Source organism: Barbatula barbatula (genome assembly GCF_947034865.1).
Source record: "Barbatula barbatula genome assembly, chromosome: 8".
Classification (NCBI taxonomy): domain Eukaryota; kingdom Metazoa; phylum Chordata; class Actinopteri; order Cypriniformes; family Nemacheilidae; genus Barbatula; species Barbatula barbatula.
The window spans coordinates 18,528,827-18,547,871 of NC_136771.1; the positions used below are offsets into that span (position 1 = coordinate 18,528,827).

General features: G+C 38.6%; 2 protein-coding genes across 5 annotated transcripts in view; both read left to right on the plus strand.

The window, feature by feature from the left end:
• The window catches only part of rapgef2a (Rap guanine nucleotide exchange factor 2a), a 32,452-nt gene extending 23,310 nt beyond the window's left edge, over nt 1-9,142 (plus strand). For 2 of the 4 annotated variants that reach the window (XM_079462682.1, XM_079462681.1), the window contains exons 17-29: nt 70-313; nt 590-750; nt 2,740-2,980; nt 3,078-3,461; nt 3,577-3,788; nt 4,246-4,369; nt 4,611-4,634; nt 5,587-5,804; nt 6,765-6,893; nt 7,032-7,136; nt 7,211-7,364; nt 7,447-7,973; nt 8,067-9,142. In XM_079462682.1, the coding sequence (XP_079318808.1) occupies nt 70-313; nt 590-750; nt 2,740-2,980; nt 3,078-3,461; nt 3,577-3,788; nt 4,246-4,369; nt 4,611-4,634; nt 5,587-5,804; nt 6,765-6,893; nt 7,032-7,136; nt 7,211-7,364; nt 7,447-7,973; nt 8,067-8,092 (2,549 nt within the window). In that variant the 3' untranslated portion in view covers nt 8,093-9,142. The remainder of the gene's footprint in view (nt 1-69; nt 314-589; nt 751-2,739; nt 2,981-3,077; nt 3,462-3,576; nt 3,789-4,245; nt 4,370-4,610; nt 4,635-5,586; nt 5,805-6,764; nt 6,894-7,031; nt 7,137-7,210; nt 7,365-7,446; nt 7,974-8,066) is intronic. The other 2 variants (XM_079462684.1, XM_079462683.1) reach the window with 1 other exon arrangement.
• A 691-nt stretch (nt 9,143-9,833) lies between these two features.
• klhl2 (kelch-like family member 2) lies at nt 9,834-18,685 on the plus strand. Its single transcript, XM_079462259.1, has 15 exons — nt 9,834-10,173; nt 10,419-10,544; nt 10,776-10,882; nt 12,100-12,221; nt 12,571-12,733; nt 12,844-12,953; nt 13,763-13,879; nt 13,960-14,109; nt 14,451-14,568; nt 14,923-15,120; nt 15,285-15,386; nt 15,514-15,642; nt 15,719-15,859; nt 15,948-16,091; nt 17,278-18,685. The coding sequence occupies exons 1-15, from the start codon at nt 10,157-10,159 to the stop codon at nt 17,304-17,306; spliced, it is 1,773 nt and encodes a 590-aa protein (XP_079318385.1). The 5' UTR covers nt 9,834-10,156; the 3' UTR covers nt 17,307-18,685.
• Nucleotides 18,686-19,045: the final 360 nt, after the last annotated feature.

The following is a 19,045-nucleotide window of genomic DNA, read 5'->3' on the forward strand; positions in this document are numbered from 1 at the left end:
TCAAACACACAATGAGTCAAGTCACTCGCCCTATGCTGACCTGCTTTCATCTTTTTTTATTCTTCTCAGTCTTCAAGGAGTTGGTGGCCAGGGTGGCAGAAGAAAGAAAAAACGGCGTCCCTCATCTTCCAAAGATCGGCGACGGAAAGAAAAATGGCCGTTTGTCTGTTCCTGAGCTTGGGGCTAATTCTGATGTCATGGGTCAAGAGAAAGTCAGCAAGAAGTCCAAAGCGCACACCATGGGAGGCCGAATCAAACTGATGAAGATTCTAGACAAAACACGAATGAGTATCCTACCTCAGAAACCTTACAGGTATACACATGCACACGCTACTCTCATATAAGCAGTTATTTTGCTCGGTTTAAAGTTGGCGTTTAGAATAAATACTTGGAAATTAAGAACTATTGAAGAGATAAGACCGTAGTCAGAATGATGTCACCCTACAACAGTATGATACAAATCAGAAGTGTTTTGGGGAATGTATTACATCCACCCTTGTGGTTTATGTGAAAATCAGCAGGAAATATAGATAACTTAATACTAATGTTATACTGTATCGTGCGGAATCATCGTTCTTTTTTTCTACAGTGACCTCAGTTTGGGCCAGACTCAGGATGACAGCATTGTGGGATTACGGCAGAACAAACTGGCTCTGCCCACAATGCCGGTCAGCGGAAATCTCTCATCCAGTAACCCTGACCTGGCCCAGGGCCAGCAACGCATTATCGACTACAGTACACAGCCACCAGGTAAACGCACCGAGTATAATCATACATAACATTCACAGTAATCTCTGACCGCGGGACATTTTTACTCTAAAATTCCCGCTTTAAAGTTTGAGAAATTGTAAATGTTTTCTGTTGGGGTGGATTAATTCCTGTGCACTGCACCTTGTCTTGCTGAAATTTCATAAAGCAAACCAATCGTATTTGAGCTTTCCATATTTAGAAACGCTCAGGAAAAAAATCACCATAATTTATTGTTGTGAGGTAAATTTGTGATTACTATGGTTTTACTACAAGTGAAAAAAACTTGTAACAAGAAACAGCTCTTGCTGTTTCAGTGTGGGATATCAATCAAAAAGTCCATGGATGGTCAGTGGATGGCGTGGCTGTTTAAAAGGATAATTCTTTAAAATATGAAAATGTATTCATTATTTAATAACCTCAAGTCATTCCAAACCTGTATGACTTTCTTCTGTAAAAGAAAATCTATTTTTAAAGAATATTGACCCCCCTGACTTCCGTTTTATTGTCACAAAACCACTCAGACATTTCTTAAAATATATTCTCTGTGTTCCACAGAAGAAAGAGTCATATACAGGTTTTGACTGACAAGTGGGTGAAAAGATGACACATTTTATTTTTGGATCAACTATCACTTTAAAACCATACAACATTAACCCCGTCACATGCGCACCATACTCTGTTCTTACCGTATTTATCTTGAAATCCACTCTTGATAATTGCATTCTGCTTTAACCCTGCATTTACATTCTGCATTTGTGTTCCTGCCTTCTTCAAAATCCCTGTCATAAATGTGCGATGTTCTAACGTCACTGCTACCCTCTCCTTGCTCACAGCTCCTGGATTCACTCGTGAGTATTCGCACACTGCTTCGGTTTCTTCAAACACCTGTTGTTTCACCCGTCTCTCTAGATCTCAATTCCTTGGATAAGATCGTCTTCATAGCTGCCTGTCTTGCATAATTGCCTGTCTGTCTCTCTCTTTCTAGAAGCCTGTAGTCCAGTGTCTACTTGACTCTTATTCATTCTCTTTAGCTCTTTCCATTTTTGTAGCTGTAATCATTCTTGTACAGGTCTGAAGGGATTTTGCAAACTTGAGTCGATGGCAAAGTTTTGGTGCTGATGGCATGACACTAGCATTTATAGGCGATTAGCCGTCACTTGCGAGCTAGCATTTAGTCAATGGTGGCCGAGGACTGTTTGGTTACAAGCATTCTTCCAAATATCTTTCTCTGTGTTCATCAGAACAAAGACTTTTTTGCAGATTTGAGGGCAAGTAAATGATGACAGAATTTTCACTTTTGGTGAACACACCAAATGTGAAGGGCAATGGAATTATTTTATTAACACTAATAAAAAAGGGTGTAGTTGATCTGTTGCTATGTGTACTGGAAGTAACCGTGTTTTGCCTGTAGCCCGGCAAAACTGAGTCATGTAAATGCACACGCCTTAAATCCGTGGGACTATTTCTGCATAATGTCTCTTCTTTTTTTTTACGTGGCCTGTCAAAATAGACTTGTACGTTGTGCCATCTGCAAAACTTGCCGCTGGGCCAAGTCTTGTAGTTAAATTAGCTTTCTTTTTCCTAACAGTGATCTTTAGATGACTGTTTCTGTAGCTTTTAATACTTTCACATTTTTACCAGGTCTGCCTGTCATGAGATGCCCATGATTTTCTTTTCCCTAGAAATTCCTATGTCTCCATCTCATCTCTACTTTAGGTTGGAGTCATTCAGACATGCTATCCAAAATGTTGTACAATTGATTCATCTTTAATTTTTTTGTTGCTTCTAAATTCTGCTTAGCTCTCTAAACATTGATCTCCAACTAACCTTTATGACTTTGTTTGTAAGCGGGTCCTTTCATCTTTCTATTTAGCTAATATAGTTCAAAAAGCTGCATGTAATCTTTTCTTTACAGAAATGCTCATTAGGTTCATTCTTGTTAACTACAATTATTTTAATTTGTTTGTTTTCTAACGTTCTCATTCGCAGAACTGCAAGACCAGGTGCTGCGTGTGTTCAAGGCAGACCAACAGAGTCGTTACTTTCTGATCAATAGGGACACCACAGCGAGAGAGGCGGCCAATCAGGCGATACGAGAGTTTGGCTTGTCTTCATCTCCCGAAACGTATTCGCTCTGTGAAGTGTCAGTCACGCAGGAGGGCGTCATTAAACAGAGACGACTTCCCGATCAACTCTCCAAACTGGCTGATAGGATTCTGCTTAGTGCCAGGTTTGGATTTAATACACGCCTGTTTTAAATAAACACGCATTACATTTCAGAAATAAGATTTATTGAAATAAGTGTAATGTTTTATCTCCCATGTCAGGTACTATCTAAAGAACAACATGGAGACCGAAACGCTTTGTTCAGATGTGGAAGCTCAGGAGATTCAGCGAGAATCTCAGGTCTCTCTGTTATCACTAAGCTCCACGGAGATAGCCAATCAGCTGTCAGCACGCAACTATCAGCTCTTCTCAAGCATCGAACCAACAGATTACATCGCTGACCTCTTCAAGCTCCGCCCACAAGAGCCTACCACCAACCTTCGCATTTTCGAAAGTCTTGTGAACCAGGAGACGTTCTGGGTAGCAACGGAGGTCGTGCGGGAAACCAACCTGGCCAAAAGAGTGAAGATCATCAAGCACTTTATTAAAATTGCCCTTCACTGCCGCGACTGCAAGAACTTTAACTCCATGTTTGCTATTATCAGGTAATTGCATAACTCGCTAGAAATAAGCATCCCAGGTGCCACCTCGGGAAGGTCAGAAAAGTCACATTGACTAATATTTCTGTCTTTTTTGTGTGCAAATTTGTGGGTTATGTAGTGGGTTTAATCTAGCACCCGTCTCACGGTTGCGATCCACATGGGAACGCTTGCCTGGAAAATACGAGAAGATTTTGGCAGAACTTCAGGACGTGTTCGACCCGTCTCGAAATATGGCCAAATATCGCAACCTTCTCAACAAGCATAACCTGCAGCCGCCCGTCATCCCTCTGTTTCCTGTTGTAAAAAAAGACCTCACCTTCCTCCACGAGGGTAATGTACATCTTTAATGAGCTTAGATTATGTTTGCTCATTTTTATTTCGATTTACAATGTTTACACTCATCACTTAAAGACTCCTTTTGGAGTAAAGCTACTATTTTCAATCAATAAATTGATCAAAATGTTATTTATATAGCATCTTCAAAGCCAAAGAGTGTACCAAAGTGCTGTACAATTTCATATAGTAATGCAATATAAAATAGAAGAAAAGAATAGGAATAAAATCTTATCACATATGTAAGAAAAAAAAATGGTAGTAATTATAGTAAAAGTATAAAATCCTAAAAATGAATTTACATATTAGCAAAAGCCTCATCAAACAAACATGTCTTAAGAATAAGACATTCTACAATTTTGGAACAGCCACTGAAAAAGCTACTTTGTTGCTACTTTTACTAAAGTCACTACTTTTAAACTTTTTGTTAAACTCTAGTAAATCTGTTTTATAGGGAACAATTCAAAAGTGGATGGTCTGGTGAATTTTGAAAAGCTGAGAATGATTGCACGAGAGATCAGGCATGTGTTTCGAATGGCTTCCAACACCATGGATCCTGCATTGCTCTTTAAAACCAGGTACGCTCACAACTCATACAATTATTCAGCATTGATATTAAAATGACACGGACACGCACTTACTCACAGTGTGGCGTATATCCATTGCTGATAGTTTCTGCTGTCAGTCATTGTGTGCTTGGTGTCTTCACTGGACTTGCTTTATATGGGCTATTGCTCAGTGGGCTTCACTGTCTAAGCACTAGTGTCTTTTTGTCTCCTCGTTCTCTCCATTTTTCTGTTCTTCGGCTCTGTGTTGTAGGAAGAAAAAGTGGAGGAGTTTAGGGTAAGTGGGACTGCTGCTGTCTCTGGTTTTCTCTCTTTCACTTTCTCTGTTAAAGGTGAATTGTGTCATTTCTGCACCACTATGATAACCGAAATAAATTATTGATAGCTTTCTAACAAGTTTTCCAGAACATTTGGTTATCATTGCTCAGACAGACAAAAAGATAACCTCGGACTTCAAATCCAATGTTTTATCGGTTGAGCCGATGTGCATACTCAAACAGAGCAACAGAAAATTCGGTTATTGTCTAACCCCCGTTTTGTTCCAAACCTGTATGAATTTCTTTCTGTTAAAAACAAAATGTGTGGAAATCGTTCTGGGGCACCATTGACTACCATAGTATTGTTTGACAAAGTATGGTTGTCAGAAGTGCCCCAGAATTATTTGGTTACAAAAATGTTTCCAAATATCTTTCTTAGTGTTCAGCAGAATAATACAATGTATACAGGTGCAGAATAACAACATTTATACAGGTTTAGAACAACTACTTGACATGTTTGTTGGGTAAACTGTCACTTTAAGCCGTTATTGTATTTCAAACAAATGCACACTTTGCCTTTAACTGTTATGTTTTGCTGTGTTGTGTACATAACTCACTCCACATACACTTTGTGTCTAGTCTGTTTTAGTTGCACTGCGTCTAAAAAATATATTTTCTTTATTCCATCAAATGCTCAGTTTTACCCACTAGAAAAGCATGAACTTTTTCTGTATAGCATAAAGCTTTATAAATGTACTATTTTGATACTTTTTTAGACTTCGCCAACCTGTAGTTTTCTAATCTAGTTTATCTTCTGTCTGTTGTGCATGTTAAACATTTCTTACAGCTACGGCAACCGATTTGTCCTGATGTCTAAACTGACAGGAAGGACTGTTTCCCCCTTGATAACTTTTTATTATCGTTTCATTATTATTTATTTAACATTTTTTGTGTCTGTCTGTGTGTATGTAGATCTCTGAGTCAGGTGAGCAGCTCTTCTTTCTCAGACATCGGAACTATGGGCGGGAAGAGGAAAGGTAGGCGGAGCTCTTTCCTCAGTGCTAAGAAACTCTACGAGGTGGAGATGATGAGCAGATGCGTGCGGCAGTACCTGGACACGCACACTTACGAGAGCGATGAGGACACACTTCAGGACCTCTCTATACAGAGTGAACCTCCCAGTAGCACATGTCAGTCTGACTACATATTTACGGTTTCATTTCCTTCTTTACTGTGGTAAAAGCTAAGTGTGCCAGAAATGGTTAACGCCTGAAAGTCATAGTTGGCCAATTGGTAAATTTTAAATTATAAAAGCCTGTTCACATCTGACAATACCCTTTAATTGTTCTGAAGTTTTGACAGTGTAGTCCACACCATCCGTTACAGGGAAACAACATTGCTAAATCACTTTCAAGTCTGTTGGTGCTTATATAGTTACCTTGTCTGTTCCTATGTTGTGGATCGATCAACCCAGGTGTGCACTTCTTACATTGGTCAAAGGAAATTCACAAAGAAAAGATGCCAAAAATGGGGAAAGAGGGAAAATGTCACAAAGAGTTATATATAAATAAGTTCTATGAATTGTTTCTACTGGAGTTCAATCACGTGTCATAAAATGTAAAGTACAGATTTATTTAAAGTGTAAAGCGGAAGCTTGTGCTGAAAGGAAAGCAATTCTGTTTAATTTGAAGGAACAGTGACATACCCTAAAATAGCACATAGATTTCACAGTTCACAGCAGTACTGACAGGAATAGGGAAAAAAATGATGATACAGAAATCAGCAGACGCCTTTGCATTAATATACTTGTGCTGTTTTGTCTGTTATTCTGAAATGTTCTCAAGGACAAAATACAGCACTAGTGATTGATCTAGATATATAAATCTTTAACCTTTAAATATTTCTTAAACCCTTCGTTAAGAGTCAATCCTATAAAGAAACGTGTTAATAGCTTTTAGTCAACGACCTTCTTTTTAGCAAATTCACAGTTTGATTTGTGTAGTTGGTATCCATTATCAACTGTTTTCTGTAGCAGGTCATAAAGCAAAATGAGCTTCTGCTTCCAAAACCTTTTGTTTTTGCGTATGTATTTTATTTGGTGTCATTTTTGCATGTATTGTGGTTGCTAATAGGCCTGTGGTATTTTTCAGCGCTGAAGAGCTCAGGTGAAAGGAGACGAGCAGATGCGTCTCCCATCAATCAGAGAAGCTCCACTCCTCAGCACCCAAATGGAAATAACGGTCGCAGGAAATCATCTTGCAAAGATCTGCCACCATTCGGTTAGCATTTTTTCTCATTTATAAACACACAGTTGATCACACACAGAGTTGGGGTGGCATTAGAGCGCCCTCTGCTGCTGAATTCAAGACTTGGTTGTATTGAGAAGTCGTCAGTAGTCATTGTGTGTTCTCTCTCAGATGAGGGGCAGGACAGACAACGAAAGCTGATGGAGGACAGCCAATCAAATGCTTCGTCTTTGCTTTCCTCTCCGCGTACGTCACCTCGCAGTACACCTAGGAAAGGTATGTCGATTGAAATCTGTATGTTTTATAGTGAATTGTAGAAGGAGTGTAATGAGTAATTCTCCGTCTCATAGCCCCGCAATTGGTCGTGAGTGATACATCAGATAAGTTGAGTCTGTTAAGCTCCTCCTCCTCTGATTTCATCATAACTGATGAGCACGCTCAAACTCGTTTACTTGCGCAACCACACAACACGTGTAGGACGGAGCTTGACCAAATAAGCTTGGGGTAAGATTTAAACACAACCGTCCATATTCCATACGTTTTTTTTTCAATACGATAAAACTGATTTTATATTTCTTTCTCTCAGGTCCTACTCTCTGACTCATGATCAGTGTGACCGCGCATCATTGGATGCGGTTGACAGTGGGCGTGGCAGCTGGACGTCCTGCTCCAGTGGTTCCCACGACAACATCCAAAGTATTCCACATCGTGTCGGTTACGACAACCGCAGCTGGGAGACACTGTCTGAAGGGATTGGCCGTAGTCATGTGAGCACTCCTACAGGATACTGGGGCGAAGACTTGGAAGGCGACACAGGAACGATCAAACGTAGAGGTGGGAAGGACGAGACTCCAAATACGTCAAGTATTGCAAATCAAAGAGAGGGGTGTTTTAGAGAGCCTCCACCCACACCACCGGGTTATACTGCTCTTTCAATGGCTGATGCAGACAGCCCTAGTCATGGTCATGGTAGACGGCCACCAGACTACACAGCAGCGCTGCAGAGGTCTCGATTTGTTAAAAGGTCGTGTGAACATCCCTCACCGATACGCCCATCAAGTAGACTACCAGCATACGGCCATTACCAGTCGCCACGACGACCACAACAGGATGGTATGGTTGATTGAAAAATGCACACTGGATAAATGTGTATATCAGGTTTTTGTAAAGAAACGCTCATGCTCTTGTTTTTTTGTTCTTCTACAGAAAATGAGCAAATATCTGCTGTTTGAAGATGGACGATTGTATATCTCTGCTCCAAAGGTTTTGACAATCCATGGACATGAATGAAAATGTGGAAAATTGGCCAGAAAATGAACTGCAGCAAAGCATTTCTGGCTTTTGTGGAGATTATTGTGAAACAGAAAAGAAGAGAACGTTTTGGCACTTTTAACAAATGAAAATGTACAAAACAAAGAAGGAACAAAACCAAACAATGCATAAAAAAATTAAGATCATCGTCTCATTAGAAGTAAGGGATGGTGAGAGATGTTGCACATATGATGTAAAGTATCAGTGTTACAGTACCATGCAAACAGTGTTATTTCATTTCTTTTGAAGTTTAAGTCTGCCATGTTACTTTATTTTGTGTTAAGTGTGTGTGATAGTGTGCGTGCTTCAGAGAGGGAGTGTTAAACCTAGCACGGAGAGAGATGTAGCCCTCTTTAAACACTTGAAGACAAAGACTGAGAAACTGTCCCTCACAGACCTCAATAGTCTCAAACATCTCTGTATGCAAACATCAGTGTTTATTATATGGTCATTTTAAACGTGTTTTCTCGTTTCATTGTGTTTCTGACAACTTGCCAAATGTCGCCACTTTTATGTTTCTTATTTTTATAGAATTTTATCTGTGAGCTCTATTAATCCTGGCTATTCAAATGTTATATGGCACAAATCATGAATTGTTGCACAAGTTTCCGAAGCAAGAGATATTTTTGGTAGATGATATGAATTATAGTCGTTACGTAGACAATAGTCGGTCATGATATGGTCGGTTAATATTTACAACAGTATATTTTACTCAGAATGTTATAAAATTTGTGATAGATCAATCACTTATAGCTCCTTGTGTTTCTACCCAGCCAAATCTATAAGTACCACATGTATTTCTACGTCTTTTACAAAGACAACTTGCAATGTCTGTATACTTTTGTATTTTTTAAAAGTATTGTAAATAGTGGTTATATTTTGTTAAAGATTTCAGATACCTATTCTGCTTATTGGACACAATTCAGCTACAAATGACTGATGGAAAATAAACATTGTAGCAATGACTTGGAGTTAGGGAAGTCTCGTGTCTTGTATCACAGGGTTTGCTGGTCTTTGATGCTTTTACAATCTTTAATATTGCAGTTTATCATGGAGGTGTTAAACTGGTTCAGCCAATAATCCAGCATTCAAACAAACAACCTTTTGTTTTGAAAGGGCTACATAATTTCTCGAACAATAGCCCATTCTGCATATTTAACAAGGTTAGGATAAAGAACATTTGCATTTAAAGAGAAGTCCCACCCCACACTTACTTCATTAGTATACAGATGCTAAAATACATGTGTCTCTCATACATGTAAAGTTGCATTACTATATATTTTAGTCAAATAATCAGGAAACCGTAATTATACTGGGTTGGTCATGAATGTATATTTTGTAAACTAATATATAGTTTTTGTATAACCTCCGATATTGCCTTGGGTAAAAACAACAGTGTTGCAGACTTTTTGTGACAACATGCCCCTATTGTGTTTACAGCATGTGATATGAAAGTTGAAATCTAATTCTTTAAATATGTTTAAGATTGTGGGATGCTGAACTGTTCATTAAAGACCATTAATGTTGATCTAACGGTCACGTTCGACCTAACTTTCACTAATATATATCAAACAAAAACATGTTCGTTGTCTCTCCGCATGTAAATGTGAAGATGTCATGAAGTCTTCCACCGCTAGGGGGCGCTGTGGGCGCGTTCACGTTCTCTCGATTTCGCCGAAGGAGAGCGTCTGTCTTTCCTTCACTCTTGTTATTGTATGTGAGCTGTAGAAAAATAACAGTCGTCTCAGTGTCCGAATGTGCCCTGTCTTCACCCACACATCGGACCCGACTGTAGCTTATTACCCGGACACAGCGGTCACACTGACAGCGTTTCCGAGACCGATCGTCATCAGCGGAGCTGGACCCGCACACGGAGACTCAGTCAAGCCCGGTTCGGTTCGGTGGACGGGACACAGTGGGTATTTGAACGACAGAGCTCGATTCGAGATGGAGAGACGCAGACTGATTTGAGTAGAGCCAGCGCTATGGAGATAAATCCATTGTGAGAACAGCGTAAATATGAATGAGTGACCTGTGTTCACACTACTGTGACAATGGCAATACAGAGTAAATCAGTGTAACACGAAGGTCACGTGACACCCTTACACTTCATCACATGTCAGCTACTGCCGTATGTCATAAATACTGGCATATGGCAAATGAGACATACACACGTTGGTTGTTTACTTTAAGGGTGAGTTGTGTAGATGGTACTGTGGTGGGTGATGATTTGCGTGTGTCTTTCAGATGCACTGAGCTTTGTCATCATAAGGCTTTGGAGCTGAAGGATGATGTGTGTGAGAAACAGAGTGCGGTCACTATCAATCCACGTCACATGAGGAAAGCTTTCAGGATCATGAACGAGCTCCGCAGGTGTGTGTTTATGAGATACAGGCTATCCATAACTATAATATTGAATGTATATAATATTACATAATATGAGTTATTTACCACTCAGTCTTCCAAATTTAATAGCTGACTTTTTGTCTCATGATGCTTTTTGTTTTCTCCTTGCTTGCTCTTTTCCTTCAAACACGGTTTAGATGTTTGTTGTGATAGGTCTCTTTTATGTGTGTTTTAATATGTTTTTCTGTCTCTTTGCAGTCAAAGTGTGTTGTGTGATGTCACCATTATTGCAGAGGATGTGGAGATAGCTGCTCATCGAGTCGTCTTAGCTGCTGGGAGTCCGTACTTCCATGCTATGTTTACAGGTAAAACACATGGGGGGTCACATAATACTGCTATTATGTGACAGGAAATAAAAGAACTGCATTTTATCACAAAACGTTCTTGAAAATGAAAACCTGAACAGCTGGGTTCTTGGGTTACATTCTGCTTGTATTTATATACAACTGTGGAAGACACAAGAGACCATTTCTAAACTACCTTTTTCCTTTCACTCTGTGAACTACGAACAATATTTCTCCCAAATTAAAACCAAATATTGTTTCTATTTGCAAAAAATGAAAACTGTAGCAACAGGTCAAATCAACAAAGGAGATGCTCTGTATTTTTTCACAAGTTCATATTTACTTTTAAGCAATACAGCAGTGATATATGGATTTAGGAAAAGTTATTTTTTACTTTTTATCACAGTTTTCATGCGTCTTGTCATACTGTTAGTCTTAAACAGTGCCGTTCACACTTGACTGAAATGGCCACAATACCTCTAGAAATGCTGATTAAATGACATTTTGGAATGGTCTCTTCATTTTTCTATATTTAATTTATATATTTGATAATAATAATTTCCCTGTTAGGAGGGAACACTTTAGACTTGTGCCAGTATTCAATAATACTGTTTACCATTATCCTTAATTCGCACGATAATTTTACCATGAGCAATTTATAAGACCTTCTAGAATTCTAGATCATGTATTACATAAAGTGTTTTTCAGGAAATTGAAAAACATAGCACTTTTTTAAATGATTAAATACTACGTTGTCAAGGTGAAAAGGCCTTTTCAAAACTTTGTATTAGTTGGATATTTTCAAAACCCCCGTGACAAACATAAAGGGTGACTTAATAATAATGACTTGTGGCAGAAAATATCAATCTAATCGAAATATGGAGATTCAATGTTTCATTAGGACAGCAACAACATTCAGCAGTAATTTAGTCATAATTGTTTTCTTCCTAAATGTTCACAATATTTTCTCCATGTATATTCAATATTTTCCAATATCAGTTTAAAAAAATGACACATTACAGTTATAAAACATTATTGAGTTCAACAATAAAAATATTCAATGCAAAACAATACCATGGTAAAAGGATAAGGAATTATCGTAATATGCCATCTTGAAAATTCACTTCAACATTTTTATTTGGACCCTGTTTGGACAAGGACCATCCTGTCTGGTCCCGACGCTTTTATACAAAGTGACGCTCTGAATGGCAGGTGACATGCTTTATTTCTGATTTTAGGAGAGATGACAGAGAGCCGTCAGAAGAAGGTTCGAATAAAAGAGATTGACGGCTGGACTCTGGGAATGCTTATCGACTATGTTTACACTGCTGAGATCCAAGTCACGGAAGAGAATGTGCAGGTTTGTGGATCTTTGGACGAATGGCTAAAATACTACTTAGAATTAATTCATTTTTAATGCTTTTAATTGTAATCCAAGAATCACAACCGTCTGAAATATGGGAAGTCAAAAAGGTTCTTCATTGTTCATTGAATTTGCCGTCATTTTATGTTGTATAACACAAAGAGGACATAAATCAGGAAGTGCGTGTGTGTTGTGTGGGTGGGTGTCAGCAGCTTATGCGTCTTTGCAGCTGACTAGACAGGGGGTGTTAAAATGAGGCCGTATCCACTCAAATCCACTCTAACTTTGTTTTAAATTTGCAGTTAAAACATTGGAGGGCTTCTGAAGTTTATGTTTGTGTGTTTAGGTGCTGCTGCCCGCCGCTGGTCTGCTCCAACTGCAGGAGGTGAAAAAGGCCTGCTGTGAGTTTCTCATAACTCAGCTTCACCCAACCAACTGCCTTGGCATCCGCGCTTTCGCCGACCTGCACGCCTGCACTGAGCTTCTCAATCTCGCCAACACGTATGCAGGTAAAAGCTAGAATTTCCTGCATACTGTAGTTTCTTCATCCATTGGTGTCAGGAACACTGTTTGATAGACTGTTCCACTTTTGCTTTGTCCCACTCATTGACACTCACAGAGCAACACTTTTCCGAGGTTGTGCAGAGCGAGGAGTTTCTCAATCTGGGCATGGAACAAGTGTGCAGCCTCATAGCAAGTGACAAGCTCACCATTCCATCAGAGGAAAAGGTAACGTGATGAGAGAACCACCATACTTGTCAGTTCGCAGTTAGTAACCAAAGCAGCACACAGGTGATTTTATCATGCAGACTTTGGCAGCCCTGTTGCCATGGTAACGGACTGATGGTACAATCATGCTGTGTTTTTATGTCATGGCAACAGCAGCATCTAAAGATGATATATTTTGCATGTGACTCGTGTGACTATTTGTGACTAGATTTCTTCAAGGGGATGAATTCTGATTTTCGGACAATATACTCAATAATATAAGAATTGAATTTGATATGCTGTTTATAAGTATATGAGACAGTTTCAAAGCAACAACATAAAGAAACGTTCCTGCGCATGCATGCTTGTGTGGCCCAAACTTAACTTCTGGTACACATCCGCAAAGAATAGATTCTCTGTAGAATTTTTCTGATAAGAAGCAAAATAAATAATACGTAAATTATATTAGAACCATTATTTGGTTACAAATTAACTTATTTTAAACATATTTATTGTTTTCACTATCAGAGGGTTTTTCGCTGTTAGTTTGTTTCTTAAACGTTTGCTTTCATTCTTATTGGCACAAAAATAATTCCATAGTCTAGCCAGTATTATTTTGGGTTGCCAGTAGAAGAACCTTTACTTGGCAAAAGTTAAATGCGATAAAGTTACAAGACCCATTCAACAAATTGTTTATTTATATAAATAATATTTTTTATTTAATTCAATTGTTATACAATAAAATATTAATTTAAATGAATATTAATACAAATTGATTAAAATATGAGAAGTCCGATGAAACCGTCTATAATCAATCCCTATGTTTGCAGGTGTTTGAAGCAGTCGTCACATGGGTCACGCATGATAAAGATGTGCGTCAAGAACATATGGCTCATCTGATGGAACATGTTCGCTTACCGCTCCTTTCCAGAGAGTACCTGGTACAGGTGTGTGTGCCCATATTCATAAGGTTTTGAGAAAGAAATCAATTTAATTTCATTAGTTATAAGTGTCTGTTTGTGTGTAGAGGGTGGAGGAGGAAACTCTAGTGAAGAACAGCAGTGCCTGTAAAGACTACCTAATTGAAGCCATGAAGTACCACCTTTTGCCTGCTGAGCAGCGCTCAATGATGAAAACCATACGTACCAGAGTGAGAACTCCTATCAGCTACCCAAAGGTTTGTCTGAAGACTCTTGGTAGGGTTATTTTTGTCTTAAGTATTGGAAATACCAGACCAATGCCAAAGAAGTAAGTTGACTGTTGTGTCGCCTGTGTCAGGACAAAAAGCCGGATGTGTATCTGGAGCTGTACATTAAAATGACAGTAGCCCAATAATCTTGCTGCTGTGATGAGATAAAAAAAGACAAAACTATACTTTTCATTGGTTAAATATTTGCAAAACGTTGTGACATAAAGGGTGACTAATAATAATGGTTTATTGCAAAAAAATGTTTTTAGTTTTACAATTATCTGCTGCTACATCTCTTGTGGGCTTTCATTGGAATGTGTGTGTTTCAGGTGATGGTGGTGGTGGGAGGGCAGGCCCCTAAAGCCATCCGCAGTGTGGAGTGCTTTGATTTTGAAGAAGAGAGATGGTTTCAAGTGGCGGAATTACCCTCCAGACGATGTCGAGCGGGTGAGCAGACCCATATAATTGAAAATGGAAATAAATGTCATTCTGTGCAGAAAAGACTCAAACTGATTTCTGTCTATAGAGCTCTTATGTTAAAACATTTACATTGACGCAGTTGCTTTTATTCAAGGTGACTAACTGTACCGTCAGGCTTTACATTATGAATAAGTATATTCCTTGGGAATATAACCCATGACCTTTGCAAATTACATCTTGTGAAGTGGTCTGTGTTAAAACCTTGCCTGACTGCTGATGTGCTCTTGGCCTTTGTCCAAAAAAATTATTTTGAAATTAATTTATGTCATTATTGTGTGAATTAACAAATTTTTGCTTTGTATTGTTTGTGTGTGTATTTAGGTGTAGTATACATGGGCGGTATTGTATATGCCGTTGGCGGATTTAACGGGTCCCTGCGGGTTAGGACGGTTGACGCCTACGACCCGGTGAAAGATGAGTGGTGCTGTGTCAGCAGCATGCAGGACCGAAGGTCAACACTAGGGGCCGCTGTGCTCAACTGTCTACTGTACGCTGTAGGGGGCTTCGATGGCAGCACGGGTAACATATGCACAATGTATTTAAATTAAATATGCTTTGCATGCACTTGCACATATACACAAAAACGACGCAGCAGAATTTGTTCATTATTTACAAAAAGCTATGCTTAACTTGTTTTGCATCATAATTGCGATCAAACTGGTGATGATGGTGATGGTTTGCAGGTTTAGCCACTGTAGAGGCATATAACGCAAAAGCAAATGAGTGGTTTCATGTCAGTCCCATGAACACACGGCGCAGCAGCGTTGGAGTCGGAGTTGTTGGAAGTGAGTGATTACCAGGCAGCCAATCACAGTCTCAATATGTACTGCCACACCCAATAAGAATGTTACATTCTTTAAAAGGCACGAAACATAAATACTCACTTGCACCGATTTCAAACACTGTTTTTAGGTCTGCTTTATGCGGTGGGGGGGTATGACGGAGCAACGCGTCAATGTTTAAGTACTGTCGAGGCATATAACCCCAACACTAATGAATGGTCTTACACTTCAGAGATGGGAACTCGTCGTAGTGGTGCAGGTAAACACCCAGACACACTCTAATTTCATATGATCTACTGTACATATCTGTGTTAACCACACGTGCGCTGTTACAGGTGTAGGTGTGTTAAAAGGTATGCTATATGCGGTGGGTGGGCATGACGGTCCATTGGTTAGAAAGAGCTGTGAGGTTTATGAGCCTGCCACCAACACATGGAAACAGGTGGCTGATATGAACATGTGCCGCAGGAATGCAGGTAATGTCTTCCAGCTATGATGTTTTTGGATTGACAGTGTATTGTTTTGATGGCTGTATTTTAGAAGTTAGATTTTCCTTTGTTCCAGGTGTGTGCGCTGTGAATAACCTGATATATGTGATTGGTGGAGATGATGGTTCCTGCAACCTGGCTTCAGTGGAGTTTTACAATCCGAACACTGACAAATGGACCGTACTTCCCACCTGCATGAGCACAGGACGCAGTTACGCAGGTCAGAAAAATGTCATACTACCATACTACAGTAGTTTTGCAGTACAGTATAGATAGTGTGTGGTATCCATCATAGCACACTGTTTGAAATACGGTTTAACACAGAGCAATACACCCATTCTTACACATGTAGTAGTATTTTTAACTCAATATTTTACCACTTGTTTGGGCCAGAGAAGAGGTTTTTCAACACTAAGGACAACCAAGTATGATTAACCTTTCGTGAGGAACCCTTTCTAAAATACATTTTCCGGAGCCCACTACCCGGACAGACGACAAATAAGCATAACCTTCATAACCAAGCTCTATCTTTATTATCCCTAGCAACATCACTGTTATCTGCGCAGGTGAACTCTTGAATAGGAATGCACAATATAAAAAAACATGATTTTTTAAAGTTAATAAGTTTGGAACCAAACTCTTCATATACAGGTCCATAACTATCTGGACATAGGCTAATTTCTTTTGTTATTTAAGCTGTGTACCAAAATGTATACAAGCTACAGTTTTAAAATGGATATTGTCTTAAAGTGTACACTCTCTGCTTTATCCAGATTAGCGGAATGGTTTAGCAATGACTGCTCTTTCATGTGTACCTCCCCCTTTTTCAAGGGACCAGAAGTAATTGGACAGTCGAATCAAACGCTGTTTTATTCACAGGTCTAGACTTTTCTGTAAATAATTTCTTTATAAATTGGATATTTGGGTACACAGCTAAAACAACAAAAAATGTGTCTCTTTCCAAATAGTAATCGACCTAACTGTATATATATATGTATGAAATGGTGCTGTATAAATACATACCTATGTACTGCACTAAAACCTATGTTGACCAATGTATTTTAACAACCTTTTTTATAATAAGTAAAAAGACCATAACTAAAAGCACAATAGAAACTATGATACAAGAATCATAAAGAAATCATGCTTCACTATATTAATATAATTGTAAAATATAGTTATAGAATTTTTTTATGGATTATATGACTTTTTAATTTAATTTAATTTAATACAATGAATACGTAATCAAACAAATTAATATTCATATAATATAAATTGTTAAACACTAGAAGTTAACTTCGGGTCAGTATAATTTACTGAAGCCTAATTTCTTCATGTTTCAATTACATTTTAGCGAATAGTACACAGAATTAAAAATGTTGACCCATGTTGTGTATGTTTGATAGGTGTGACTGTCATTGATAAACCTCTCTGAGCAGCTGAAGAGTTGTTGAAGACTTAACCTGACGCTGAGGTACAGCAGAGGATTCGCTCACACCGAAGCTCTTACAATGGCTGAGACTTCATCCTGGAACTGCTTCACCATGAACATGGCCTGAAGAATACTGCTCTCTCTCTCTCTCTCTCTCTCTCTCTCTCTCTCTCTCTCTCTCTCTCTCTCTCTCTCTCTCTCTCTCTCTCTCTTACACACACACACACACACACACACACACACACACACACACATACAGACCTACACATTCATTCAGACACATATACACATTCTCACACTAGTGTACTTCTCATTTAGTCTCTAGCATACAGTATACACTACACACTCTTGACCTCTGTATTCTTTCTGTTTCTCTTGTTTGAGAGTAGTCAAAGATGAAGATTAATGCGCTTTGAGGAGCACTTATGAAGAAGGATCAAAACATAATAGTGTTGTTAAACTCTAAGAAATGACTGGTGCAGACATTTAGCCAGCGCGTATGGAACGCGTTTTCGGAGTTTGAGCCGGTGGTTTTGCTGCTTGATCATTCGATCTGAAGGAATTTGATGATCTTTGCTCTTTCAAGTACAGTTTGAGTAAAAGTGTGTCTAGTTAAGGACCAGACCTTTGTTGCCTCTTGGACGCTTGTTATGAGAACTTTATAAGACCATCTTCTTATGAAGGATGGATGATGATGATATGAATTTAACGTCACATTTCGAGTTGAAATTTTGCTTGCCCAGGTGATGGGTCTCCGATGAAGACAAAAACTTTTTTGCGATTTGTTGGCCAAATCACATTTGAAATCTTAACGTTTAACCTGTCTGTTTGTGTTTTCCTTTTAATATCCTCTGGATTTTGTCTTGTGGTCCGGTTGATGGAGAATTGCGATCTGCCTGTGAACATGAACGCTTCGACATGCACAACACAGTGGACTGATGCTGGTTGCTTGGGTATTAAACCGCTTTGCATGGGTCTAAATACTGATAATCGTGTGCCATTCTTAAACTGCTGTATTCAGTAACTAGTGTGACATGCTCTGTGAACTACCGGTATTGAACGCTGAAGAAGTATAAAGGTTCTTTCTATCTTACATTATTTTCTATCTCCCTTTTTGATCTCTTCTCCCTTCTTTCTTCCTCCTCAGTTTCTTTGTTTTCTGTAACTTAAATAGCTTGCTCTATTCTGCTCTTGCTGTTTGGTATTTAACTGTCTTTAACTGCTGTCACCAAGCCTGTTAATTAAATTATAATATATACGCACAATATATATTATATATTGTGTATTCTAGTGTATTATCAAATGTCATTCAAGAGGAATGTTGTGTTCTTGGATTGTTTCATATCTTGCTTTTGTAAATTAATAATAAACATGCTTCTTGTAAATATGTGTGGCTGTATGTGTGTGTGTGACTAGAGGATGCTATTAATGCAATATCGCTCGAGAAGAAGTGTGTGTAGTGTTCTTATATCTACTCGTCTCACTAGCAATCAGTGTTGCCAACTCTCGCGAGACAAATAAGCAACTCTCACCTCAGAGAGAGACAGAGGTTTTTAAAGATAAAATATAAAAATAAAATATAAAAATAAAGCATATTTTAATAATAATAAAGAGAGAGGTTTTTATAAATAAAATAAATAACATATACAAATAAAATATAAAAATAAAGCAAAGCAATATTATAATAATATCAAAGCAATATTCTGCCACAAAATGTGTGCACAGCATGTGTGTGCCTGACA

Bases quoted from the DNA above. Each gene is read 5' to 3' on its own strand.
- klhl2 (XM_079462259.1), top strand. The intron at 12,954-13,762 runs GTAACGTGATGA...CTATGTTTGCAG, and splicing joins CCATTCCATCAGAGGAAAAG to GTGTTTGAAGCAGTCGTCAC. The intron at 14,569-14,922 runs GTGAGCAGACCC...GTGTGTATTTAG, and splicing joins CTCCAGACGATGTCGAGCGG to GTGTAGTATACATGGGCGGT.